At 41.3% G+C, this 26,911-nt stretch overlaps 2 protein-coding genes across 3 annotated transcripts in view; both read left to right on the top strand.

Moving 5' to 3' along the window:
- The window catches only part of TXNRD3 (thioredoxin reductase 3), a 36,819-nt gene extending 23,933 nt beyond the window's left edge, over positions 1 to 12,886 (top strand). For both annotated transcript variants that reach the window (XM_035106482.2, XM_060271400.1), the window contains exons 13-16: positions 1,445 to 1,552; positions 2,013 to 2,108; positions 9,849 to 9,983; positions 10,475 to 12,886. In XM_035106482.2, the coding sequence (XP_034962373.1) occupies positions 1,445 to 1,552; positions 2,013 to 2,108; positions 9,849 to 9,983; positions 10,475 to 10,537 (402 nt within the window). In that variant the 3' untranslated portion in view covers positions 10,538 to 12,886. The remainder of the gene's footprint in view (positions 1 to 1,444; positions 1,553 to 2,012; positions 2,109 to 9,848; positions 9,984 to 10,474) is intronic.
- A 1,965-nt stretch (positions 12,887 to 14,851) lies between these two features.
- The window catches only part of LOC118080053 (uncharacterized), an 81,166-nt gene continuing 69,106 nt past the window's right edge, over positions 14,852 to 26,911 (top strand). Inside the window, exons 1-5 of the mRNA XM_060271025.1 lie at positions 14,852 to 18,359; positions 23,183 to 23,251; positions 23,656 to 23,741; positions 23,907 to 23,993; positions 26,244 to 26,353. Coding sequence (XP_060127008.1) covers positions 18,292 to 18,359; positions 23,183 to 23,251; positions 23,656 to 23,741; positions 23,907 to 23,993; positions 26,244 to 26,353 — 420 coding nt within the window. The 5' untranslated portion in view covers positions 14,852 to 18,291. The remainder of the gene's footprint in view (positions 18,360 to 23,182; positions 23,252 to 23,655; positions 23,742 to 23,906; positions 23,994 to 26,243; positions 26,354 to 26,911) is intronic.

Raw genomic sequence — 26,911 nt, 5'->3', positions numbered from 1 at the left:
TCTGCCGCACGCCTTTCCTCTATGGTCTCTACGGGTGCTGCGGAGGGAACCTCCTGGTGGAATTGCGCTCGCCCCTGGCTTTGCATGGAGCGCTGCCGAGCGGGCGAAGCCTGGGACGCCCCGGGAGGGAGCAGGAGGCGGCGGCGCCTGCGGCGGAGACAAGAACGGGACGGCGGAGAGGCCGAGAGCCACGGTGCTCCTGTGGCTCAGGGCGCTCTGCGCAGCGCTGCCGGGAGCTTTGTCAGCGCTTCAGCGGGTCCCGCTGGCTCGGGGCTCCATGCGGCGCGCGCTGCTGGGCGCTTTGTCGGCGCTTGAGCAGCAGCATCAACTTAGCGGTTAGTTAAAAAAAAAAAATAAGACACCCTCCCGAGAGTAAAAATAAATATAAGACATGTCTTAAAATGTGAGAAACACGATATTTTTCCTCAAAAAAAAAAACCACGGTGGCTTATTTTCAGGGGATGTCTTATTTTTTTATTAAGTATGGTACAGTTTAACCTACAAGGTTAAACTGCCTATCACTATGGCTTATTTTCGGGGTATGGCTTATTTTCGGAGATACACGCTAGCATTGGACTTACGAATCTCAGTGGAAGGCACTGATCCCTGTCCAACTTCTGGTATAGCCACAGCCATTTTTTGTATTTATTTATATGCCACTTGATTACAGTAGTCTCTAAGTTGAGTTGTGATTGTATGGTGACTATATTATGTTGCTAACAAAATTTGGAAAGTACTACATGGGCTTTTACATGAATTGAATTTTGGAAAAGTTTCCAAGGAACTCTTCTCATTATGAGACTTTTGTGGGTGAGCTGAGAGTTTGTTGGACCCTGTGTGAGAACCCGGAGACTGAGATGGTGTGTCAGAAGGAAAATGAGTTGATACTGATTTTTATATATTGGTAACTTTGTATTACTGTAACATTTGTACGTATATGTAACACTGTATTTTTCTAATATTTTGTTTAAGTTGTCTGTTGTTGCTTCAGTTTTCTGTACACCGCTTAGAGATATTTATAATATATTAAGTGGTATAGAAGTTAAATAATCAAAGCAAATAATGAAAAGGATAGAGTGATTGCCAAGGAGAGAGACATATTGAAGCATCCTGAGAGTTAGTGGGGTGGGGTGAGCTTGGAAACATATACAGTCGTACCTTGGTTTTCAAACAGAATGAAACGACTTCTGAAACATTCGGAAGCTGTGCCAGATGTTTGGCTTCTGAGGCAAAGTTTGCAACGTTTGAGTTCTGAGTTGTTCATGAACTAAGCTGTTAAAAAACCAAGGTACGACTGTACAGACCAGTATCTGTGCCCTGCTTTAAGTGTTAAGCTTGGGCTGCTGCTTTTGCTGCAAGAGTATATGCTATTGTTTGTACTGTGGCCAGTGCAAGTTTTATAGGATGGTTGTTGCATTTTCACCCCAATTGCTTTCAATTTTAGTGTGACTACATCAATGTACCAACTACTGTGTTTACACCTCTGGAATATGGCTGTTGTGGATTATCGGAAGAACGAGCCATTGAACAACTTGGACAAGAAAATTTAGATGTGAGATTGAAGTCTTAAAACTTTGCAATTAAATATGGGTTCTCTTCAGGGTATTAATATATGTGCAATCATATTGTGCCTCATAATCTAGTTTATTTTTGTAGGAACATTAGCTGAGCTGTCCTCACAGCCCTGTTTCCCTAGCCCAGTGTTTTTACTGGTGGAAAGGTAGTCCCTAGCTCTCTGTTGAGGTTCACTCTTACACACAGGCTTTTTCCTTGACAGCATAAATGTAGGGGTGGGGACATTCTCCCACATGCTTTTTTCCTTTTCCTTTTTGCAAGGATAGGAATAGCAGCTTCCCTTTCTTTTTCATCCCGAGGGTGTAGGTTCCTGAGATGCTTGCACGCACCACTTTAGAGATACAGTATTGTAAAAAAGTGCAAGGGATATTATTAAAAGTGAAGCACAAAGTCATTAAAGGGAAAACAAACTTTAAAAGCCTAACTTTCTTTTCCAGGTGTATCACGCGATGTTCTGGCCACTTGAATGGACAATACCCAACAGAGATAACAACACTTGCTATGGAAAAGTAATCTGCAATAAGCTTGACAATGTACGTATTCTGCTCTAAAAACATTTGTTTTCTTGCATTTTCCTATTTTCCAAAATATAAAGAAAGCCAGGGGACATCCTCTTCAAAGTTGTGTGGATTGTTCTGCCCAGGGTGCTAAAATGTAGGAACAGAGAGTTGCCCTATAGCGAGTCAGACCATAAATCCATCCAGTTCAGTATTATCTACACTGAGTGGCCATCCAGATTTTCAAGCGAGAGACTGCCGTAGCCGTACCTGAAGATCCCAGGAATTGAATTTGGGACCTGCTGTAAGCAAATGCTGTACCACACTGACCTACAGCCGTCCTCCAAGTGTACAGTAACTTAATTTATCTGTTCTATTTTAAAACTGTACTAAAAGCAACTTGCAGCTTCTAATTCCCTGGCTTTATTTCTTTATTGAAGCCACAAAGCAGCTCAGCTTCTTGGAAGCGTCCAGCTGAAAATACCCTAGTGGTGCACAACTTGGCACAGCTAATGAAGTTGTCTCACCCTAACTGGATTGTAACCAACCCTGTTGTCTAGACTCCACAACATTCCCTAAACATTCAGTCCCTGAATGGATGGGGTTGATGGGACTTACAGGTAATCCAGAGTATATGGAGGGCAGCACATTGGCTATCACTGGTGTAGTGACACACTTTCAATTAACATAAATTCATAGTGTATTTGAAAGGTAAGGTTGCATAGTTCTATATGTATTTAAGTTTGGGTCTGTAAGCAAAACTGCATTCATGCATGAGGTCAAAACTCACTATCACACTGGAAGCAGGAATCTAGGCAAAGCTTTATGAAATATGCTACTGCTCTTCTGAAATGGTTTTCTTAAAGTAGTATGAGAAAATGTATTCTTGTCTTCTGTTTTTACCATGCATAACCTTCATTAGTGGAGCTAAGTCATCAAACTAATTATAGGAAGGATGAAAACCATCCTTCCTATAATTCCAACCAGCTTGTTGGGGTTAGACCTGTTCCATCTTCCTTTCATGTGGTGGACAATAGAACTAACCCTTTTCATTGGTTTCTGCCCAACTTCTCATTAATGTGATGTATCAGTGGTTACCTTTATTCTCATTTATTTGCACAGTGAGTGAATACATTTTTATATGAGCTTGTGGCTTAGAAATGAATAGATACTAATAATTCAGTTTAAGTACTTTTAATAGCGGGTCTAAGCATCTCACTTTTGTATTTTTTCCTATTCTCGATTGGTGTAACATACTTTATTATTATTATTATAAAATTAAACTTTATTAGGTTTTTCCTTGATTTCCTTGATTGTCTTTTTCCTTGATTTCTTCATTTAGCATACTTGGGAGAAAAATTTCCGGTTCTTTCCTAAATGATATTCTAACTATCTTTTTTAACTATCTATAGATTCCATCCCAAAAAGTCTATTTTTTTACACCTCCACCAAATGTGCATAAACGTTCCGACTTCTTTGTTGCACCTCCAGCAGATGTTTTTACTTCCTTTATATATCTTAGCCAATCGCACCGAGGTCAGATACCACCTAAATTGCATCTTATATATATTTTCCTTTAGGTCGTAACTTGATATAATTTGGATATCTCTTTGCCATAAGGACTTCCGGTTTTGCCGCGGAACGCGGAGCACGCTCTTGCCGAGAGCTCTGAGTCTCGGTAAATTAATTCAGGGGGAAAAGGGGGGGCAGACGGCTACCCGCACCCCAAAAAAGGTTAAGGAGGCGATCCTTACCTGAAGTTGCCGGTGGTGCCCCTGAGGAACTCCTGGCATCCCTCGCCAAAAGGCTGAGGAGAGGGGGAGTCCTGGGCACGGAGGCGCTGAGATCAACGTCCCTGCTTTAAAGCCTGCAAGAGCGACGCGGCCAAGACGGTAAAATTTCTTTTGCCTTCAATTTGCCATATACCGGAGCGTGGGTTTGAAAAGAGAAGAACGTATGTAGAAACCCCCCCCCCAAGAACTGTGCCTTATCAACTCAGCAAAAAACCGCTGAAAAGGGGGAGTGAGGGGGCAGAGAAACGTAAGGAAACAGTGCTTTTTTAAAGAAGTTAAAGACGCTGCCGGAGCAAAAGTGGTTTGAGTTAAAGACAGTGAATTTAAGAAGTATTTTAAAAGAAGTCTTCCGTATATTGAGATACAGTACATGCATGCAAATGAACTTTGCCTGGGAAGCAAGGATTAGTATAAAGATAACTGCTTGAGACTGAGCAATTGGAAAATAAAAGAAATTAGTTTATTGAGGAAAGCGGGAGACTAACGGGCTGTAGCGTGTGTGTGTGGAGAAGAGAGAGACTGAATTTTTAAAAGGGAATTATTAAAATGGCGGATGCCTCACTACAGAAATGATTAAGCAAAAAAGCTGAAAGAAGAAGCAGGAAGTAGGGGGAGAGTTGGAGACAAGGAGAAGTGTATAAAGAGAGACTGTAAATCGACTGTGCCTCCAAACAGCGACACCAGAGGAGGAAACTAAAAAGACAGGCAATACCAAGCAAAGTGCCACCTGGTGGAGAAAGAGGATATTACAAGCAGAGAAGGAAAAAAAGGAAAATGCCACCCAAATTAATAGGAGTAGGAAATCAACAACAAAGAAGGAACTCCACAATGGAAGCAGAAATGGACTTGAAAGAACTCATTCTAAGTTTAAAAGGAGACATAGGAGAAGTAAAGAAAGATTTGACTGAAAAAAGATGAGTGACAGGATGAAATTTTTGGAAGACAAAGTGGACAAAATGGAGGAAAAAGTAGACAAGGGTGTGAAAGAGAGAAAGGAAATAGGAAGTGAACTGACTGAAGTACGAGAGAAGTAAAGCGACGGAAACAGAGATAGAGGAAATGAAAAATAAAATCCAAGCACTGGAAAACAACATCAAAAAAGCCAACAATGAAAAGAATGAAAGTAAGAAAGAAACGGAAAAAATGAGGAAGGAACTAGATGAGCAGAGAGCACTGCAGGAGGCTGCTCTTGATGCCTTGGCAATGATGCAATTAAAAATTAGAGAAAAAACATTGAGGTTTCAAAATGTACCAGAGAAAGAGGGTGAGGACATTGAGAGAATAATTGTGGAAGAGGTTGCGAAATGGTTGGAGGTGGAGATAGAAGGAATTGAAGAAAGAGTGGGAAAGACTTTTAGAGTAAACTCAAAGAAAGCCAAAGCCAATAATTGGCCAGGGGACGTTTTAGTATCGTTCACCACTGGATGGCTGGTGGAAAAGATCTTGAAAACGAAGGGGGAAAAGAAATTGAAGATAGAAGGAGTTGAGATTGTGATATTGAAGGAGGTCCCCCCCGATTGATTCAGAAGAGAAAGAAATATGACTTTTTGACGAAACCATTAAAAAAGAAAAAAATTGTATTTCGCTGGGAGTATCCATCTTTTTTCTATAAAGGGAAGCAGAGGAAATTCGAGATAGTAGGAGAAGCGGACATATTTTGGCGAAAATATTGGCAGGAGCTTGGGGGAGAGAAAATAAGACCGGTGGAAGAACAACAAGACAGCAATGCGGAGGAAGAAAATGAAATTGGAGCGAGTGAAGAAGAAGAAGAAGAAGGATTGATTCAAGAAACTTAATTGTAATGAATTGTTTAAAAGGAACCACAGGGGAGGGGAGGGATAAAATTGTAAAACATTTCGATTGAAAATAGGAAGGGAAAGCTCCCCTGAAAAAAGCTATTATTATATCTACTATCAATTCAGCAATACAGAGATTGTGGCTTAGCAGTGAGGAAAAGGCATAGAGAGTGATTTTCTCTTGATTGAGCAGTAAGTATATATATATATATATATATTGATAATAAATTAATAAAATAAAAATGAATTTAAAAATAATCTCATGGAACGTGAACGGTTTGAATAATAAAAAGAAGAGAAATAAATTGGGGCATGTGTTAAAAAAATCAAATTGGGATATTATCTGTCTCCAAGAGACACACATTAATAAAAAACATGAGAAAATTCTGGAAAATGGAAAATTAGGAAAAGAAAAGGGAAAAAGTTGATAATAGTGGGGATATATGTACCCAATGGGGGTAAAGTTAATTTTTTTTTAAGAATTAGAGGGGGAATTAATTGGCTATGCGGAGGAAAATATGATTATAATGGGCGATTTGAACGGAGTTATGAATCCGGAGTTGGATAAATCAGCAAATAAGGGGAAAAAGAAAGAAACAAACCTCCCAAAGAACTTTTGTAGAATGGTTGAAAACTTAGATCTTGTAGACTCATGGAGGTACAAATATCCAATCCGGAAAGAATTTACATATTGCTCCTCATGGCACCAAGTAGCAAGTAGGATTGACGGAATATGGGTCTCTAAAGACATAATAAGGGAAATTGGGAGAGTAGAAATACTCCCCAAGACGCTAACAGACCACAACCCGATAACGTTATGTTTGGAAAGGAAAGAACAGGAAAAGAATAGAAGATGGAGAATGAATGTTTTTCTTTTAAACAATGAAAAAATTGTGCAGGGAGCGCGTGAGTTGATGAAAGAGTATTTTGAGCTAAATTGTAATGGGGAAGTAGATCTGAAAACGGTTTGGGATGCGGGGAAAGCAGTGGTGAGGGGTTATCTCGTCCAACAAAATAAAATTGAAAGAAATTTGAAGGAAGAAAAGAAAAGAAAATTAATGGAGGAAATAAAGAAGAAGGAGAAGATATTATATAAGACAAAGAAATAGAGCAAGAACTAAAGATTTTAAGAACAGAATATGAAAATATAATAGAACAAGAATTGGAGAGACAAATACAATTTTGGAAATACAAGCATTTTGAGTGGGCCAATTGTCAGAAGTATGGGAAGGAGTCAGGCTCTGGGGCCTGTAGTGATTTGCAGGACTGGGGCATGCCTCAACTTGTGCTGGAGAAGCAAGGCGTGGCCACACAGGTGAAGTCCTCAGCTTGTGCTGGAGAGGCAAGGAGTAGTCCCCCAGGTGAGGCCACTTGAGATCTCACTGCACCTGGTGGCAGGAGCTGGGAGGGATAAAAGCCCAGCATTTCCCTTCAGCTCTTTGCCACAGCAATGCTATCCCTGCCTGGTTGCATCTGGCCTCCTGCTCCTTGGACCCTCGCCTTGTCGACGCCTTGCTCCTCGACCCTTGGACCTTCGCCTTGCTTCTTGTTCCTTGGACCTTCGCCTTGCTTCTTGTTCCTTGATCCTTCGCCTTGCTCCTGGGACCCTTGCTTTGCCTTCGCCTTGCTCCTCTACCCTTGGACCTTTGCCTTGCTTCTTGTTCCTTGAGCCTTCGCCTTGCTTCTTGTTCCTTGAGCCTTCGCCTTGCTTCTTGCCCCATGGACCTTCGTCTCTGCCTTGCTCCTTGACTCTGCAACTGCCTGCACCTGTTCCTGCTTCTTCACCACCATCTTGCCTCTGGTCCTGACGTCCGCCGACCGGACCGTGACAGCCAATAGACCAGGGAGGCTACTTGCGTGGCAATTAAAGAAAAGGAAAATGGAAAGGTTAATAAACAGATTAAAAGTGGAAGGGACGGGGATTGAAAAGCCCAAAGAAATTAGGGAAGTATTTGAGAAATTCTATTCTAACCTTTGTCGAAAAGAAGAAGAAAAAGAAATGGGAGAATATATAAGTAAAGCTAAATTATCTAAAATAGCAAAAGAAAAAGTAGCTAAAATTAATGAAAATATAACAGAAATAGAAATTAGGAAAGTAATACAAAAAATGAAAATTGGTAAGTCCCCGGGGCCTGATGGAATCCAGATAGAATATTATAAAAAATTAGATGACATATTAATAGTGGATTTGAGTAAAGTAATGAATGAAATTTTGAATAAAAGCATAATACCGGATTCTTGGAAAGAAGCAATTATAACTTTATTACCAAAACAAGATAGCGATTTGGATTCCCCAGTAAATTATAGACCTATATCCCTGCTAAATTGCGATTATAAAATATATTCAGGAGTATTGACCAATAGGATAAATTTAGTATTAAATGAAATTATTCATGAAAATCAGGCGGGATTTGTTAAAGGAAGGCAAATTAAAGATAATATTAGAAATATAGTTAATATAATTGAACCTTTAGAAAACGATAGAGGAAAGGAAGCGGCAATTCTGACAATAGATGCGGAAAAGGCCTTCGACAAGGTGTCGTGGGCCTTTCTAAGGAAAACTCTAGAAGAGCTAGGAATCGGGGGGGAATGAGAAGGGGAATTGGAGCAATTTATGAAGAACAGAAAGCGAGAATTGTTGTAAACGGAATTACATCTAAAGAGATTCGAATTAATAAAGGTACAAGACAAGGATGTCCGCTATCCCCCTTGCTGTTTATCATAGTATCAGAAATTGTATTGAAGAATATAAGAGAGGAGAAAGGAATAGAAGGAATTAAAATAGGATACAGGAGATATAAGGTAAGAGCGTTCACGGACGACATAATCATCACCACTGAGAATCCACTGGAAAGTATCCCCAAGGCACTTGAAAAGATAAATGAATTTGGAGAATTGGCGGGGCTCAAAATAAATTGTAAAAAAAGTGGCATTCTTACAAAAAAATGTAGAGGAATTGGATCGAAAAAAATTACAAGAATTAACAGGAACTGAAATTAGGGAAAAAATAAAATATCTAGGGATCTATATGACGGTCAATAATATAAATTTATTTCAAGAGAATTATGAGAGAACTTGGAGAGAGATAAGGCAAAAAATGGAAATGTGGTCCAAATTGAAGATCTCCTTGTTAGGTAGAATTTCGATAATTAAGATGAGTGTCTTGCCCAAGATGATGTTTCTGTTTCAGAATCTACCAATTCTGGGGGGCTCAAAATGCTTTGACAATTGGAAAAAGGACATCAGTAAATTTATTTGGGAAGGAAAAAAACCAAGGATTAAATACAAAGTGTTAATAGATAAAAGAGAGAGAGGAGGGTTAAGTCTTCCAGACTTAAAGTTGTATCATGACGCAGCTGCATTATATTGGTTAAAAGATTGAGTTGAATTAAAAAAATAATGAAATATTAGATTTGGAAAGTTCCAGGTTGGGGTTTGGATGGCACTGGTATATGTTGAGAGACAAAATGAAAGTATTTAACAGCTTTTGGAACAATATCATACGAAAATCAATATATAAAGTGTGGAAAAAAATATAAAGCAACATTGGAGCCGAAAACACCTTGGTGGATATCGCCTAAAGAAATAATAACAGTTAAAAAAAAACAAATATGGAAAATAATTGGCCAGTGTATAAAGATTTGTTAAGAGAGATAAATGGGACCCTGAGGTTAAGAGAATATAATGAAGTTCGGAATTATTGATTATTGTAATGTTTGGTTGCAATATTTTCAAATTAATGAAAGATTTAAAAAAGACAATACAATTGGATTTGAAAAAGAAATGTCTAAATTTGGGGAAATAATATTGGAGGGTAAAAATAAATATATAAAATATATATACGATTTGATATTGGAATGGGAGACCAAAGAAGAATTAACAAAAAATGTAATGATCAAATGGGCGCAAGATTTGGGAAAAACGATAATGTATGAAAGTTGGGGGGGGAGATTGGTGTAACATACTAAGGTAGTGTCTGGTATGGTAAAGTTGATTGCCATCTGTATTCGTGTTGGAATATTGGAAACTAATTCAATATTCAGATTGCAGGGTTTTTTTTTTGCAAATGATATACCAGAAGTAGGCAGAACATCTAGCAAATAAGCAGCTGCCTACAATTTAAGGGAAAATACTAACTGGGACAACTTACCTCTCTCTTCTCCCTCCCCCTCCCCTTTTATTTGAAGAACCGTGTGATAGGATTTCATGTTCTTGGACCTAATGCAGGGGAAATTACACAAGGCTTTGGAGCAGCAATAAAATGTGGTCTCACAAAGGAATTACTTAATGATACAATTGGTATACATCCAACTTGTGCAGAGGTAAGCGTTTCAGTACCACTCTCATCTTATAACATACATTTGTGGCATTTTGAACTGATTTTCTTCTCTACGATAACTTAAGGATCTCCTATCTTTAAACAAACAGCCACTCCTTGTTCTGTTACATCTCTTTGTTGCAACACGTGTGTTCTTTTTTTCTCCCCACTCCCTTGTGATTCTTCTCTCTCTCTCTCTCTCTCTCTCTCTCTCTCTCTCTCTGGGGTCCTGGGATAAACACTGCCTAGGAGGCATGACACTGAACATTACTCTTTAAAACAAGTCTTTGAAAACATATTTATAATTTTTTGTGCTTAAAGAATCACTGCTACCCTTTTTTTTACACATTGGGGATTGACGCTCACAGTAAGATAATTCTGTGTTAGGTTTTTAGTCCAGTTACACAGTCGCAGCCAGAATGGTGTTGAATGGAATCTGGATTTCTGAATCGTATTAATAAAAATAATTTGTGGATTTTTTCCTCTCCCTCGCAGGTGTTTACTACAATGGATATTACAAAGGCTTCGGGGCAAGATATCACTCAGAGTGGCTGCTGAGGTTAAACCCTGCTGTTTTAAACTGTTTCCTGTTGGTCCCACTTACCTATGTTGAAGATTTTAGGAAGCATTCAGATATACACAGGTAAATGAATATCTGAATGTTGTATTTTGCTACCACAAACATTGATTTTATAAAACTTCAATGGCAGGTGGTGGTGTCTGCAGGAAATGGCAAAACAGCAGGGGGTAAACTTAATCCTGACTTGCTTAGAAATTGCACTTTTGTGTATTTTTGAAGCTTTGGCTCTGAACCCCATCTGGAGGCGAGTCATGGCTGATGACTTCTATGCAAAGTTGGGAGAACCTATTTGTCCAGTCAGTAGAGATTCCTTCCAGAGGAACTTCTGAATCATCCAAGTGAAGTTTAATTCTATTAATTTCAGGGCTTTTGTACAAATGCAACAGGCACAGTGAATGTATAGTTAATAACATTGGCTAGCAACAGCTATTGACCTTGATGAGTCAGTAGTGCATTTTGTTAATTGTTAACCTGAATTGTGAGATATGTTTGCAATGTCTATAAATATCCCCGTTTACACGGTCGTAAGTTGGAGAGTGAGTTTACGAAATTAATGTGTTATGTCCCTATATGTATCATAGCTCACAGGACACATAATGGGATGACTTGATTTTTTTTTTATCAATAGGTACATGGTCACCAGAGAAAGCAGACATCCTAAGTCACAAAATTATCACTCTTACCATTTTTTTGGCGTTTCTCTAGTTTTTCCTTAATAACTTTACCCCAGATTTGACTACTCAGAAAAAAAAACCCAAGTAGAGTCTAAATTGTTTTATGGTAATATTAATATGTTCCCTTTTTATGCAATAAGTACATTGTTTCAGCCATAAAATGGAATGCATTTGGTCTAGATTAATTGTATGCAGGTGATTAGCTTGAACTGTGTCATAGCAATAAACACTGGTTTATTGTGCTTTATAAAAAATTCCAGTACAGTGAAAACATGAAGCCCCATTGGCATTCCCTACTTACTTTGAGGAATGTATGCTTGAGTTTAGTTTATTCTGTGATTAAAAAGTATCTTCTGAAATGCATTATTTCATTATCTGTCCATTATCATATGAACAGGTTTTTTTTAATCTATTTATGGTGTATCATGAATTTAAAGTTCAGTAAATGAGCAATGTAATTAGTTGTGCACTGTCCTGAGGAAAAACTTACCTCTTTTCAAACAGAAATATCTCTTACGACTCAACATTTGGAGACCCAGAAAAGCTTATGGGATGGGCATGTTACTTCCCCATGCCCCATCAATCATAAAAAAGCATCGTCCAACAGTATGAGCAGTCTAGCCTTAATGGCAATCATCGTCTTTTCTCTTACTGGGGCACTGAGTATGGTGGGTGGGGGAAATGGCACAAAACCTAATGTTTTAAAAGGGTGTTTTAATAGTGGTGTTGGAAATATTTTAAATACAGAAACTTGAAGCCCTCAGTTTTCAAATGCACAGAAATTCTAAGTGTAAAATTTGCTGTTGCTGTCCCTCTTAAGGATGCTGCAGCAGAGCTGACTGCTAATCTAAGAGGAGGAGGAGGTGCCTACTGAGTCAGTGAGCTACAACTGTTTTACCAAGATGTAAAAATATTTTAAAACAAAAATCTGTTGTTCACAAAAGGAATATTAATAGCAACATCAGACATCAGAAATTGTACATGCCTTACTGGAGGCAACTGCTAGATAGCAGATGTGATTCAAAACAGATTTAGCAGGAAGAAGACGATGTCATTACACTGAAAGTATTAGCAGCATGTGAATAATTCCAAATTAAAATCAAAGTATCAATGCAATTTAAATTTCCGCCTTTCTCCCTGCTTTTACCAGTGATTTTAAACCTTTTTTTTTCATAAGCAGGGATAAACATGGGCAAACTTTTTCTGTAAGTTGACTGCTAATATGCTCTTCTGATTCCATAACCTTCCATGTTATTCATTACGCTAGTTCTCCTTGGGGCTTCTTCACAAGCGTATACGCACAAAGGCAAAAACTGCACACTAAGGCAAAGCAAATTTTGTAGTGTGGCACACACTATGCGCGCGCACACACACACACACACACACACAAATCTGCCCTGTGGGAAGGATTGCAACAGGGGGATGCAGGCAAAGACCCACTCTGAGCCTGTGCCAGCTGGACTGTCCGGTGCTGCAGAGTCTTTCTACTACCAACTGCCCTGTGGGAACGAGCCTTGTGACCTTCTTGTATGTTCATATTTTGTGTGTGCTTATAAAATTGTAATGTTAATTTGTATGCCATCTTGGAGGGATTTGTATCCTGAAAGGTATAATATAAAAAATTGTAAAAAAATAAATAAAATTGAAGCAGTTGCTGAAGGGTACAGTAGCCATGCTCTCCACGTGACAGGACTCCCATCACATATGAACTTGTAGGAAACCTGTCAGTCGCTGCTTTCCAAACACAATATTCAATTCATCAATATAAACACTTGTGTAATATGTGACCTGACGAGTGAACACTGGGTGTGTGTTTCCTTCATATTTCTTGTTCCCGTTCTTTGGTTGAGCAACAATCCTCTCTTCACACGGGTTAAAAAGAAACAAATTGACTAATTTTTTTTGGGGGGGGGGGAGTCCTCAGCTTCAGAAGTCCTCAGCTTCAAAACACTAAAGAAGCCTTTATAGACCATGCCTCTTACTTTATGCATTCTACAGTAGTTCAGGTCAATAAGAAGAAGTAGAGTACAGGACCATGTTAATAATTACATTTTAGCTAGTTTTTTTTCAGTTTCTATCTCTGAGAAAATCAGTAAAAGAAAGGCTGAGACCTTACATGATTTTGGTTTATGTTTTAGCTAAGTTTTGATAGCTGAAAAGTGCTCTACATTTTCAGCTGTAGTTTAAATGCTTCAGGAAAACACAAGATTGACTTTCTGAAGGTGTGGAGCATTACAGATCTTTGCCCAAGGCTCTTGTCTATTTTTATTGGGCCAGCTCTGTTGACAGTGTTGGGCAATTAGTTCTATCTTGAACAGAGTTGTGAAACTCCCAAGGATTTTGTTCCTGATAACACCGTTACGGGAAGGCATGATCAAATTTTAGATTAAATACATAAGCTCACACCAATAGTATTTGTCAAAGTATTTAAAACTTTTGGTAATATGTAATTTCAGGACAGCTCAGTTGGTAGACCATGAGACTCTTAATCTCAGGTTGTGGGTTTGAACCCCATGTTGGGCAAGATTCCTGCACTGCAGGGGTGTTGGTCCCTTCCAACTTTGTGATTTGATGCCAGCTAAATTTGGTGTATCAACTAAAGCATTGCACATGCAGAATAACTTCCACTACTACAAAAGAACTTGCCCTTCTACCCTATCTGCCCCTCCCAATCTGTTCTGGGTTTCCCCCCAACTCTGGGGCAGTGTAGGGTGGGGGAGAAAGGGAAAGTTCCTTTGTGCTCTACAATGATTTAGTTATATAACCATACCTCTGTAAATTATGTTAGTCCCTTAGCATAACAGGCCATGTTTGGGTAAGCATATGATTCTATTGCCACGTTAACATAATATTGTAAATGAAGCTGTGTTGGCCCATGGGAAATTCTGTAGTCCATATTAAGGCAATAGCTTACTTCAGCCAACCAAAATGACAAAATAGTGCACACATTTTCTCAACACCTAAAACGCTTCATTGGACTCGATGGTAAGCTGAGCAATGTGGGCGAGAGAATGGTCCAGTGTAGAAAACCACGTCTGCGTTGGCTGAACTTCCAGTGGAATGGGTGAGGAAGCCAACCTGTTGCCCTCTAGGTCTTTGGGATAATTCCCGCCATCCCAGACCAGCACAGCTGACACACAGGGTTGATGGGAGTTGTAGTCCAAAACAAGGGTACCAGGTTGCCCTCTGGGAACATGAAGCATTAGCATTAGTAAAGCCGGAAGCACTGTTACCGTATCAATAGCAGACCAGGGGTTGCACTAGATGACTCACAGGGCCCCTTACAATTCTATGGCCACTGTGGAAACGGGATGGCCGGCCCATTGGCCTGATCCAGCGGGCTAGTCTCATGTTCTGGTTAAGACAAGTCCCTCCGGTGATCAGGCTTTGCCCTAGAGAGGAGATGGGATTTCCTTGCTGTGTCTCGTGCTCCTTCCTGCACACTAAGGCAAAGCAAATTTTATAGTGTGGCACACACTTTACACGTACATACATGCGCGCGCGCACACACACACAAATCTGCCCTGTGGGAAGGATTGCAACAGAGGGATGCAGGCAAAGACCCACTCTGAGGCCTTTCACGGGAGGACCAGGAGGCCTTTCACGGGAGGACCCTTCGCGTGCCTGCAGCAGGAGATGCGCCTCGGGCTCCAGGCAGCTTCCAGAGAAGCGAAGCCCCGCCGCGCCGCCCTTTCCAGCGGCTTCACCTCGGCCTTGGGTGGGAAGGGGAGAGCATAAGCATCCCGGCGTGGACTGCCTTGGGCCCCGTCAGGCCCTGGCTGCTTCTAGGCAAAGCTACGCTGCCCGCCCGGCGGCGCGCAACAAGAAAGCCGTCGGTGGGGGAAGTGCGCGCGCCCTCCTTGGCCGCCCACGCTCCTGGAAGGTTCGGGCGGGTTCCGGAGGTGGAGGGGGCGCGCGGGCGGTTGCCATTCCCACCTTGCCATCCCCAGGGCCGCGGTGTGAGAGGTTTTTCCTCTGGAAGGGCGGCGCCAGGCGGCGAGGGGCTCTTCACACCGAAGCGGGAGCGGGAGCGGGAGAGGCTGCGGCAGCCTTTCGGCCAGCAGGAGACAAGGCAAGGTGCCCCTCAGCATCCTGGGACCCTTCTCTTCCACACAGCCTTCCCTTCTGCTCATTCCGCAATCCGCCCCCCCCCCCAAAGCAGAGCAGGATTAAGACCTTGAGAGAACCCAAGCACTTGGGAGGTTGGGGTGTTCCCATATTATATATGCATCTAGTTCAAAATATAAACAACAATAAACCATAAAATGAAACGAAATGAAGTGAAGTGAAACCTACAGTAAAATGGAAAATAAGGCTTATTTTTGTGTAAATGTAAAGGTAAAGGGACCCCTGACCATTAGGTCCAGTCGTGGATGACTCTGGGGTTGCGGCGCTCGCTTTTGGCGAACCAGAGCAGCACACGGAAATGCCGTTTACCTTCCCACCAGAGCGATACCTATTTATCTACTTGCACTTTGACGTGCTTTTGAACTGCTAGGTGGGCAGGAGCTGGGACCGAGCAACGGGAGCTCACCCCATTGCGGGGATTCGAACCGCCGACCTTCTGATCAGCAAGCCCTAGGCTCAGTGTTTTAACCCACAGCACCACCCGTGTCCCTATTTTTGTGTACTTCCACTTTACTTGTATTTGGGGTGGGGGGTGGGATCCTCCCCACTTTTCTAATTGCAAAGTCCTCGATAAGATCTTCAAAACTAATGTTACATTCCATTCCATACTTAGTAGAGATAAGGCATCCAGCCTGGTAGGGGTGCCAACTTGAATAAAATATGGGGGCGCAAGTAAGCCCTTCCCTGCATAATCGACCACATAATGCAGTGCACATTATGCCATTTAAATGGCAATGCCCCTCAGTTTTGGTGGAGCACAGTGCCCTCAAATATTTTATTGGGGGTGGGGCTGAAGACCCCTTGGCCCCTAGGACTTGGCTCCTATGCAGCCTGCCTTGTTTGTAGTTGTTCTGTTGAGATTTTCAATACACTTCAACTGAGAAAATGAATGCTCAGCAATTTGTGGCCGTTAATGTTAAAAATCTAGCAATGGAATACTGCCGTGGTGCCCCCTTCCTTTGATGCCCTAAGCACATGCTTATTTTGCTTAATGGTTAATCCTGCCCTGCCCTGAATTCCAGGATGGAGGAATGGTGAGCGACGCACCTGGTGCCTGGAACTGCCCCTACCCACCTTCTGCCCCAAATTTACTAATAGTAAGCAGCAGTACAACTGCTGGACTGGGAACTGTGGCATCACCTAATATATCTTATTGTGCTGCCTTTGGCCCAGCAAGGGCACTGGCTGCTTCTTGTTCTTTCTGTAGCATCATCTGTGCACATGGTGCTTTGCAAAGGTCAGGTGTGAGAGGTTCCCTGTCCCATGGGGCTAAGAAGGAAGCCAACAGCAGCAGAAGTAGGGAAATGGTGGAGGAAGGGGAGGGAAAACCAGGCAGGGTTAAATAGAGGATTATTTCCATTGCACATACTTTGTATTCGTTACAGTAAATGTAGCATTGGCTACACACACACACACACACAACTGGCCTAAAATGTAGCCAGGTTTGTTTATTTATTTCTCAGTTCAGATCAGAACTGATTTGGGGAAGAACACATCAGAACACAGTATTTCCTAAGAAATGGCAGGATAGATATTACTGTGACTAACATTGTTGTGGGTATACCGCATCCCAAACCAGTGGTGGGGGGACACAGTGGATGCAGAGTAAATGGGAGTGTGTACATGACCACTGTTTCTGGAAGAAGTTGCCTTTTGTTCTTCTGAAGAGCTGTTCTGGAGCTGACTAAAGGCTCCTCTAGTCCAGTATCTTGAGACCGCAGCAGAGCCAGCCAAATGCTTCTAGGAATTCTTCAAGCAGGGAACGAAGGCATCCACCCTTCCCTCATCAATTGAGACCCCAGCAATTGTTACTCAGGCAGTGCACTGCCTTTGACATGGAGCTTCCATTTAGCAAAGATAGCTAATAGCGGTTGGTACACCTATCTTTTCAGGACCTGGCTACATAAAGCCTTTTAAATATAATCAGAGATCTAGTAGCCATCAACACATCTTGTAGCAGCAAAGCCTATTAGTTAACTATGTATTGTGGAAAGATGGGCTACCTTTATTTTTGTCTTGAATGTACCTCCAGTCTGTTCTACCAAATGATCCATAGTTCTAGAATGAAGGGGGGGGGAGCTTCTGTCTTCTTCTCAACACAATTAATAACGTAGTACATTCCAGCTCTTCTCTATCTCCATCATTTGATGAAAAAAATGCAGATTCCATGGTAAGTGGATATCAGCAACAAAGACAAACTAGGCAGTTATTATATTAGGGAAAATGGAGATAAATTTGGGTTTTAAAAAGTCAGTACAAGCCAAACTGGGGGGTAAAGTGTCCTTAGAGAATAAAGCCCCATCTTCAGGTGCCATAATTTCCTCCAGTTTCAGATCCTGCTGTTTGTTTTTAATGTTACTTATATTGACTACCTGCCTTCAAAAAAAGAGTTTATTTTCTTGTTATGTTTTATTGCTTTAATCCTTGTTGTGTTCCACCTTAACAGTCTTTACATTAACAGTTAGCAGTTACCATATTGGAAGGAGTGAGGGCTTGGTACTACTGCAAAAATAACAGGGCAGGAAAGCAAACTTGGAACTATTCTATTTTATCTTAACAACAGCCTGTGATAATTGCTAACAATTTATGACTTCCACCAGCAACCATTCTTATAAAATGTTGATTATCTATAGACTACAGTGCAACCTCCATAAACAAGGAGGTAAGTTGTGCATCCTTCAAAGCCCTGGGTTTTTGTTTGTTTGTTTTTTAGTATTGAACTGGGTTCCTGGAGAAACATGATGCGTGCACAAAATCCAAGCTGTTTTTACAAATGGGATTTTCCACTTCTTTATGTAAATTCATGTTTTTGGTTTTTGAATTTCAGGTAAATGTTTTATTGATTACTAGTATGGTGAATCTTCTGCACCAACCAGAAATCAGCATAGGGTCTTATTTGTTCTGCACCTACTAGCCAATAGCTTTTGGTAATGGATATAGGCCAAGGGATTACCAGTGCTATAAAAAAGCAAAAACGAAGAGGTTCCAAGAAAAAAAGGTGAATATGGTACTATATTAAGATTCAACATATTAACTTTTAAATTATCCTTTTGGGTTTATCTGCATGTAGCTTTGAAAACCTTTTTGAGTTGTTGTTGTTGTTGTTGTTTAGTCGTTTAGTCGTGCCTGACTCTTCGTGACCCCATGGACCATAGCACGCCAGGCACTCCTGTCTTCCACTGCCTCCCGCAGTTTGGTCAGATACAGGGCCGGCCCTACATGTAGGCTGGGTGGCGCAGGGCACCATGGCGCCGGCCTGCCAGGAGGGCGCCGCGAGCTACGCCGGTCCGCTGGCCGGCCGGTCCGCTGCGCAGCTGCGCCCATCCGCCCACCGCGCTGGGAAATGGGGTGGGAGGGCACCGGAGAGATCGCGCTGTGCCTGCCCGCCCGCCCACCGCGCTGGGAAACAGGGCGGGAGGGCACCGGAGAGATCCGGCGCACCATGGCGCCAGGGGCGCTTAAGACGGCTCTGGTCAGATACATGTTGGTAGCTTCGAGAACACTGTCCAACCATCTTGTCCTCTGTCGTCCCCTTCTCCTTGTGCCCTCAATCTTTCCCAACATCAGGGTCTTTTCCAGGGAGTCTTCTCTTCTCATGAGGTGGCCAAAGTATTGTAGCCTCAGCTTCAGGATCTGCCCTTCCAGTGAGCACTTGGGGCTGATTTCCTTCAGAATGGATAGGTTTGATCTTCTTGCAGTCCATGGGACTCTCAAGAGTCCCCTCCAGCACCATAATTCAAAAGCATCGATTCTTCGGCGATCAGCCTTCTTTATGGTCCAGCTCTCACTTTTTGAGTTATGCACCCTTATATGCCTCATTGTCACATTTCTTAAAAAAAATGGGTTGGATTCAAGTTGGGTTCAATTTTCTAAGTCTTTAACCCCTTTCTGCTATTTGTAGATTTGTGAAAGCTGATGGTGGGTATTCAGCAATAAGTTGCACTCCTCTCAGCACGTTATAAAAGGCACCCCCTTTCTTATTATTTCATATGTCCATATACTGAGCCCTAAAACAATCCTGAAAAGCACAATAAATATACGCCCGCCCCAGAGCTGAAAGACCAATGCTGAAAGTGTCACGTAATGTCAAATGTAGGCTCCTGCAAACAAAAATTAGTTAAAATGTTAAGTCCTAGTAAAATCAGATTAAGGCTTTCTTTTTGAAAAACCTCTTAACTAGGAAAATGCATTTTTCCTAGGCACTTTAGAAATTTGTTTTGTAGAAGTTTGTGGGTGGGTGGGGGTGTACTTTCTGGCATGCTAGACTCACTGGGATTAATGCATCCTAATGCTTAAGGCAGGAATGTACTTAGCTTTCAGGAACTTTTAACTAGCCTGTATCCAGAAGAGACCTCAGTTACCGGTACAGTTCCTGCCTTCTGCTCAAGGCAATAGCTTGGCAGTCTTTCCAGCATTCCTGCAGTCAGGCGTGTGTTTCTTGTGTGCTTGGGATCCTGCAGACTGTTTGCTGTGTTTTGTTGGTGTGCCTGCGTGCCTTTTGTTCCAAGTTGTACATTTTAGTTCCCCTCAGGAGGGAACATATTTGTTCTTGCGATTGTTAGAGCTGGCTACTGGAAGCCAAAGCTACGTTGCTGATTTTGCAGTTATATTATGTTTGATGTGTTCACCTTTTACTTCTATTTTCTGATTGCTAACTGCCAGCAAAGTAAACCCAGCATTTTTTATTTTATTTTTTGAGATTCCATCGGTCCAGTCGTGACCGACTCTGGGGCTGCGGCACTCATCTCACGTTATTGGCCAAGGGAGCTAGTGTACAGCTTCCAGGTCATGTGGCCAGCATGACAAAGCCACTTCTGGTGAACCAGAGCAGCACACGGAAATGCTGTTTACCTTCCCGCTGTAGCGGTACCTATTTATCTACTTGCACTCAGGCTTTCCCCCCATTTAACCACCTGTGGACCATTATTTGTCCTCTATCCCCTTAATGGCCCATCCCCCAGGCAATGACCTCATGAGGAAGCTAGCCTGGTTTATATTTTAACACTTGTTAGGATAATACGGATTAGAAGTCTGACGCCCACAAACTCATAACAGATGCAAGATATAAGATGACCTAGTTTCTGAGGAACCATAATGTGGCCCATAACTCATAATAAAACATGACAATCATGTTATTTGTGATTAGCTGCATGGTCCTTCAGCTGTGAAGCCATTTTGAATTAAATGTATAGTTAAACTGGTACTATATTAATTTTATTTGGGATATTTTGCCCTGTGGTAGAATTGCTGGTATATCTTTCTGTTGGTCTTTACACTTCTCTGTAAAAAAAGGAAGTAATTATCCTACCAACTTTTCTAAATTTCATGTATATTTTAGTATGTCAGACTAAACACGTGATAGAGGGGGAGGGGGAATATTCCGTGATCTAGCAAGGAACAAAAGCTGTCAAAACCAGGCATTTGTATGGTTTGCACTTCTAGATTAAGTGCGTGCATACAAAATAATATACAGGGGAGAAACTCCTGCATTTATTACGCAAAACATTACTTCTTTTTCAGAACATTAAATTTTTTTAAAAAAATTAAATTTTCAAATTTTACATCTCAAAAAGAACATCTTGCATTACAGCCAACAACTTCCCTCCCTCCCCTTCCAAGGTTCTTTTAATTTGACCACCATTCCTGCATATTTTAATATATTCATCTAATTCAGTTCTCCTATCTTAAAAGGTAAAGGGACCCCTGACCATTAAGTCCAGTCGTTACCGACTCTGGGGTTGCGGCGCTCATCTCACGTTATTGGTATTGGAATATAATAGATATATATATGATAAGAATAATATTGGAGAAAACTGGATATTGAAACTTGCTTAACCTAAATAATATATCCCAGTTTTCAGTGGCCCTTTAAAGTACGCTTCACGCAGAGTATACACAGTCAGAAGTTGACCTGGCTAAGAAAACACCACCAAGAGCGTAGGGAATTATCTCCCTTATATGAAACCCCTTACTAACTGCACACTTGTAAAAGTATGCAGATGAAAATACAAACGGTTGGGTTTCTTTAACTGAAAAAGCAAACTGACTCTAAAGAGACTTTAAACTAAAGATAAATGCTTTCTCCCACGTTCCCACAAACTCCCACATAACTCCCATTAAACTACCCAAGAATTAACAGCATTCTAGCATTATAACTAAGCAATCATACTAAGATTCAACTAAGGAATCTCTTAAACTAAGAACAACTGAGAGAGTGATCTACTTAGAGATGAATCAAACTGAAAGAATTTAACAAAGAGATGCAGAAGGCTTTCTGGCAGAGCCTTATATACAAGAAGCAGAGCCCACGCCTGTGGGCAATTAACAGAAATCACCTGCACCTGTTTCTCTTAAACAGACAGTATTTACATTAGACCGGCTCTAAAGTAACTTGACTATTCAAAAAATCCAACAATTGGCCGAGGGAGCCGGCGTACAGCTTCCAGGTCATGTGGCCAGCATGACAAAGCCGCTTCTGGCGAACCAGAGCAGCACACAGAAACACCGTTTACCTTCCCGCTGTAGTGGTACCTATTTATCTACTTGCACTTTGACGTGCTTTCGAACTGCTAGGTTGGCAGGAGCTGGGACCGAGCAACGGGAGCTCACCCCATCGTGGGGATTCGAACTGCCGACCTTCTGATCAGCAAGCCCTAGGCTCTGTGGTTTAACCTGCAGTGCTACCCGCATCCCATTCTCCCATCTTACATCCCTTTTAAATATAAAAATATTCCTTCAGTAGCACCTTAAAGACCAACTAAGTTTTTATTTTGGTATGAGCTTTCGTGTGCATGCACACTTCTTCAGATACACATTTTACATTGCGTTTTCAACTGTACGCAATTATTTTCTACATACTCAGCAAAAATTTTCCACTCCTCTTTAAATACCTGTTCTTCTTGCACTCTTCTACTTGTTAGACCTATTAACCCTGCATATTCTATCATCTTACATTGCCAATCCTCCTTGATAGGGACCTCCCTCACCTTCCATTTTTGGGCTAACAAGACCCAAGCCACCATTGTTACATACATAAATAAGTTTTTCTGACAACTGGGTACCTCTATCTGAACCATTCCTAACAGGAATGCCTCTTGGGGTTCTTTTTGGGTGGGTGGGTGTTTTAAACATTTTTTTCATCTCATTATATATCATTTCCCAATATTCTTTAACTTTTTTTGCATGCCTACCACATTTGAAAAAAGGTCCCTTCCATTTCTTTACATTTCCAGCACAAATCCAATTCCACTTTATACATCTTAGCTAGTCTACTCGAGGTTAGATACCATCTATTAATCATTTTCATGTAGTTTCTTTTTCTTTTTCAGAACATTTTTAGGCAGGCTTCCTCAAACTTGGCCCTCCATATGTTTTTGGCCCACAACTCCCATGAACCCTAGCTAGCAGGGCAAGTGGTTAGGGATGGTGGGAATTGTAGTCTCAAAGCATCTGGAGGGCCGAGTTTGAGGAATCCTGTTTTTAGGCATGCTTTGCCCTATAAGCAATCATGGCTGAAAGCTATATTAAAATTTAGAGTCATGGGAAAACAAAAGTATTGAATTCTGTGGTTTTATATGAGGACACAAATCTTTTTTTCCTTAGTAAGTCTTAAAATTAGGTGAATGCAACCTCACATGAGCAACAACAACACATGACATATTACACTGTGTCATGATTTATTTAACAGAAATAAAGCCAACGTGGAGATGCTATTGTTTCATCATGTTAAATGTGGTTTCTCTTCCGTTTTCACAAACTGCATTGTAGTACAGTATACCGTATTTCTTACCTAATCCAAATTTCTATTTCATTATTGTGAAGATTAACTTTTGAAGATGAGGTGCCTAGAATTGAAAAGCATCTAAAACCAAAGGCGATACCACCTCAAGTGTAAGTATATTTATACATACATACATACATACATACATACATACATACATACATACATATTATCTCTGGAGATCTGTCTCGAATAGAATCTAAAAATCTAAAATTTGTAGCATATGAGCACCCTTGTCACTTTCCTTAAAAATGTTTTAATTCTGTTTTGCTAGCATTTTTGTGCCCGGAAACAATTTTTCCACTCCAAAAAAAGGGTACTTTGGTTGTTTATTTGTTTGGGTTCACATACTATATAAAAACTTGCTTTATTTCATTCCCTCCCCACTTGAATTTTAGAACTTTGAGTGCAATGTGGCCAGTGGAAATAGGGTATGCTTTAGTCAGTACCATTTCCCCAGTGCTGTTTATGTACCGTATGTCTCTAAAAAGTTAAATTATTCTTCCTGTTGCAGATTTATAGGAAAGGGCACTGCCTTTCTTTCTTTTGGCTTCAGATTAATTAAGAGCTACACCCAGCAAGGTTTAGATATCATTGGAGGTAAGAAGATGTAAATTCTACCCAGTTAAAGATAAAACACCTGTAGAAACATTAGGATCCACCTCCCCTTTCTTTTGTGTATCTCTGTATCCTTCCAGTCATATAAATCTAGAAATGTTGTTTGAAGTCATGGCCTAAAACCATCTTCTTCACAATTCCTTTTAGCAACCTATAGTAACAGGAGCAAACGACTGGTGTTGTTAGATGGGAAAGGATTTTTCAGTCTGGATTTGCTTCCTACTAATCGTTTGGGTAAGGTAAATCTATAGTCTGCTTTCAGTTTCAATTCACATTTGTGTGTTACTTTCAGAAGGAAGAATTAAACAAAGTACCAAATAGTGTGCCAACTAAGAGCTTTATACCAGCCTCTGCCACTTCATATTGGACTATCTTTTTGTTTTGGTGTGATTCTGTTCTGTATATAGTGTTAAGGTTTAGTCTTATTATAAGTTCTTGTTAGTTTGAGATTGATCTGCTGCAACTGGATTTCTTAAGGACAGTGCCAATCCTGAATGTATTGAATTTGTGACCATTATACTCATTTGCCTTCAGTAGCAGTAAAGCTCTGCTGGAGGAAATACAATTGCCTCTGGTCTATTTTTGGGAACTCTGCAAAGTGTTTTAAGTTTTTCCGCCCTCCTGACACCTACGTCACTGCTCCTTATCTTTACCAGGCTGGGGTGTTGCCAAGGTCAGGGCTCCACAGCTGAACCAATGGGATCACTGGAGAGTGCAGCCACATGGCTCTGACCTTGCCGCTTCTGGCAAACCAGAGCAGCGCACGGAAACGCCGTTTACCTTCCCGTCGGAGTGGTACCTATTTATCTACTTGCACTTTGACATGCTTTTGAACAGGGCAGTCTCGAGCAGGTCGGGCGCCCTGGTGCTGAGTGGTGGAGATCGCTCCGGCGCCCCCGCCCTCGCAGAGCGCAGCATGGTTTCCGCGTGGCTTTGCCACGCAGCGCCCTGCCTACCGGCCCAGCGCCATGGCGCACCGTGCCACCGGGAGTCTACCTAGAGCCGGCCCTGCTTTTGAACTGCTAGGTTGGCAGGAGTAGGGACCGAGCAACGGGAGCTCACTCCGTTGCGGGGATTTGAACCACCGACCTTCCAATCGGCAAGCCCTAGGCTCTGTGGTTTAGACCACAGCGCCACCCGCATCCCTTATAGCAAATTAGTGGTGGATTTATACTAGACTGCCCAGACATCATTCCACTTCATTACTTGTTCTGCGATGTTTAATATCACATAGCTGCTGTCTGGAAGGGCAGCACAACAAAAGTGGAGCTAAATAAATAAATAATTGGAACATTTTTTAGTATGAAAAGTTATAGGATTTCAGCTGGAAGTCACAGCCCTGTGTGTGTGTACATGCAGGTCCCACAATCTGCCCACTAATTCAGCTATCCAAATGTAAATAATTGTGCCCAAACACGCTGCAGATTTAGCCCTCTTCCTTACTTCCTTGCTTGTTTGTGGTTACTGGGCAGTGGCAGCAATTTTTGGGAAGAAACCATGCAGGGAAGGAGCAAGTTCACATACAATTATAGAATCATGGAATTGTAGTTTACGAAGGGACCCTGAGGGTCATCTGGTCCAATGCCCTGCAATGCAGGAATCTAAGCTAAAGCAAAGGAGATCAGGAGAGATCTGACAGATCAATTTCTCCTTTGTCTCTCTTTTGATGGTTGGCTGCAGCCAAACCAGGAACAAACCATGGAGAGAGATTGGGCAACTCCCAGATCAGAAATGTTCCCATAGGAAACAATGGTAATTATGGACTCATTATGCTAGTGCTTGTCTAATGAACGATTTCCAGGGAAAACATTGTGTTCAGCAAACTGGACTAGCATTTATCTTAATCTATTCTTTGAGGTCTCCTAGGTGAGGAGCCATTCATATTGATAAATCTGCTCTATTCAGTGCCCAAAACCTTTTTCCTCTTTCTGTTCTGCTAGATACAAAGCATGAAATTGTTCACAATCCTATACCAACTCAAGTTAGTCATGTTGAATATAATTTTAAATATTTCTTCTATTGAATTGTAGAATGTGGATTTTCTACTGATTTTAATGACTGTCTCCTGAGTAGTTCCATTGAAGATGGAGCCAATAGTATAAAGCAGTTGGATTAGCTGAGCTTGTATTCAACTACTTGCCAGGAAGACATAGGAAACGAGAAATTCTATGCTGATGATTGAATGGACTGGTGGAAGAAGACAGATCTCGCCACCTCTCCTCTGCAGATCTATTTGGTGGAAGGCTAGTTAGAAAAACCTGCCTTCTAAGTGGTAGCACCTTTGCTGGCTGCCAGAGGAGAACACTTCCCTTTCTCTGTAGCCAGCATGGAAACACGTGATAGTACAGTAGCACCTTTGCATTTTGTTTCCCTTACCCCCTCCCTATCTATTAATGTTTGTGGATTTATTTACAAGGCTAGATTAGATTACCAAATTATTATTATTATTATTTTAAAAAACCTTGTTTGTGTTCAACTTTTCAGTTAGAAGAGAGTTGGAGTTTCCAAAGTCTCAGCTCAGCTCGGCAAGAATCATCACTTACTCTGAAAAGTATAATGTCTACTTTGTTCTGCAAAAAGATTTCTCAATTAAGGTAAAATTGTGTTTTGTCGTTCTTGATACAAGTGTTGTTTTTTTCTCACGAGAAGAGAAACGATGTGCAGATTCTGGCAGCAAAGTAATAGGACTCCAGCATCTCCCTGTTAGGGAAGATTTGCGCAGCATGTGAGCATATGGAACTAGCTATATGTCACTTTCAGAGAAGTGTAACCGAGCCCAAGCATTTTATTTTAAAGTTCAAAGCAGCTTGAGGAAAAGGGAGTTCTGAGTGGAGAAACTGGCTGCGGAAAGGGTTAAGTGCTCCACTTCCATGTGCAACACCTCTGCTTTAAATTACTCACTTTCAAAGCCACATTTCACTTTTAAAAGCAGTGTTGAAGCTCAGTTGCATGCCTTTGCATGTGACATGTGAAAACTGTTGTCTGCTTGAGCTGCCCCTGTTTACCTGAAACTCCAGGTTTTTGGTAGCTGTCCCTGGTAATCTACTGTCCCTGCTTGTACAACCATCCCCCTCCCCTTTTTTCCCTTTGACTGTTTGGGGAGATTTTGTGGGTGCCTTCTAAACATTTACAGAGCAATCCTAATTATTAAG

This window comes from Zootoca vivipara, chromosome 2 (assembly GCF_963506605.1).
Source record: "Zootoca vivipara chromosome 2, rZooViv1.1, whole genome shotgun sequence".
Lineage (NCBI taxonomy): Eukaryota > Metazoa > Chordata > Lepidosauria > Squamata > Lacertidae > Zootoca > Zootoca vivipara.
This window is presented reverse-complemented; position numbering and strand designations above follow the sequence as displayed.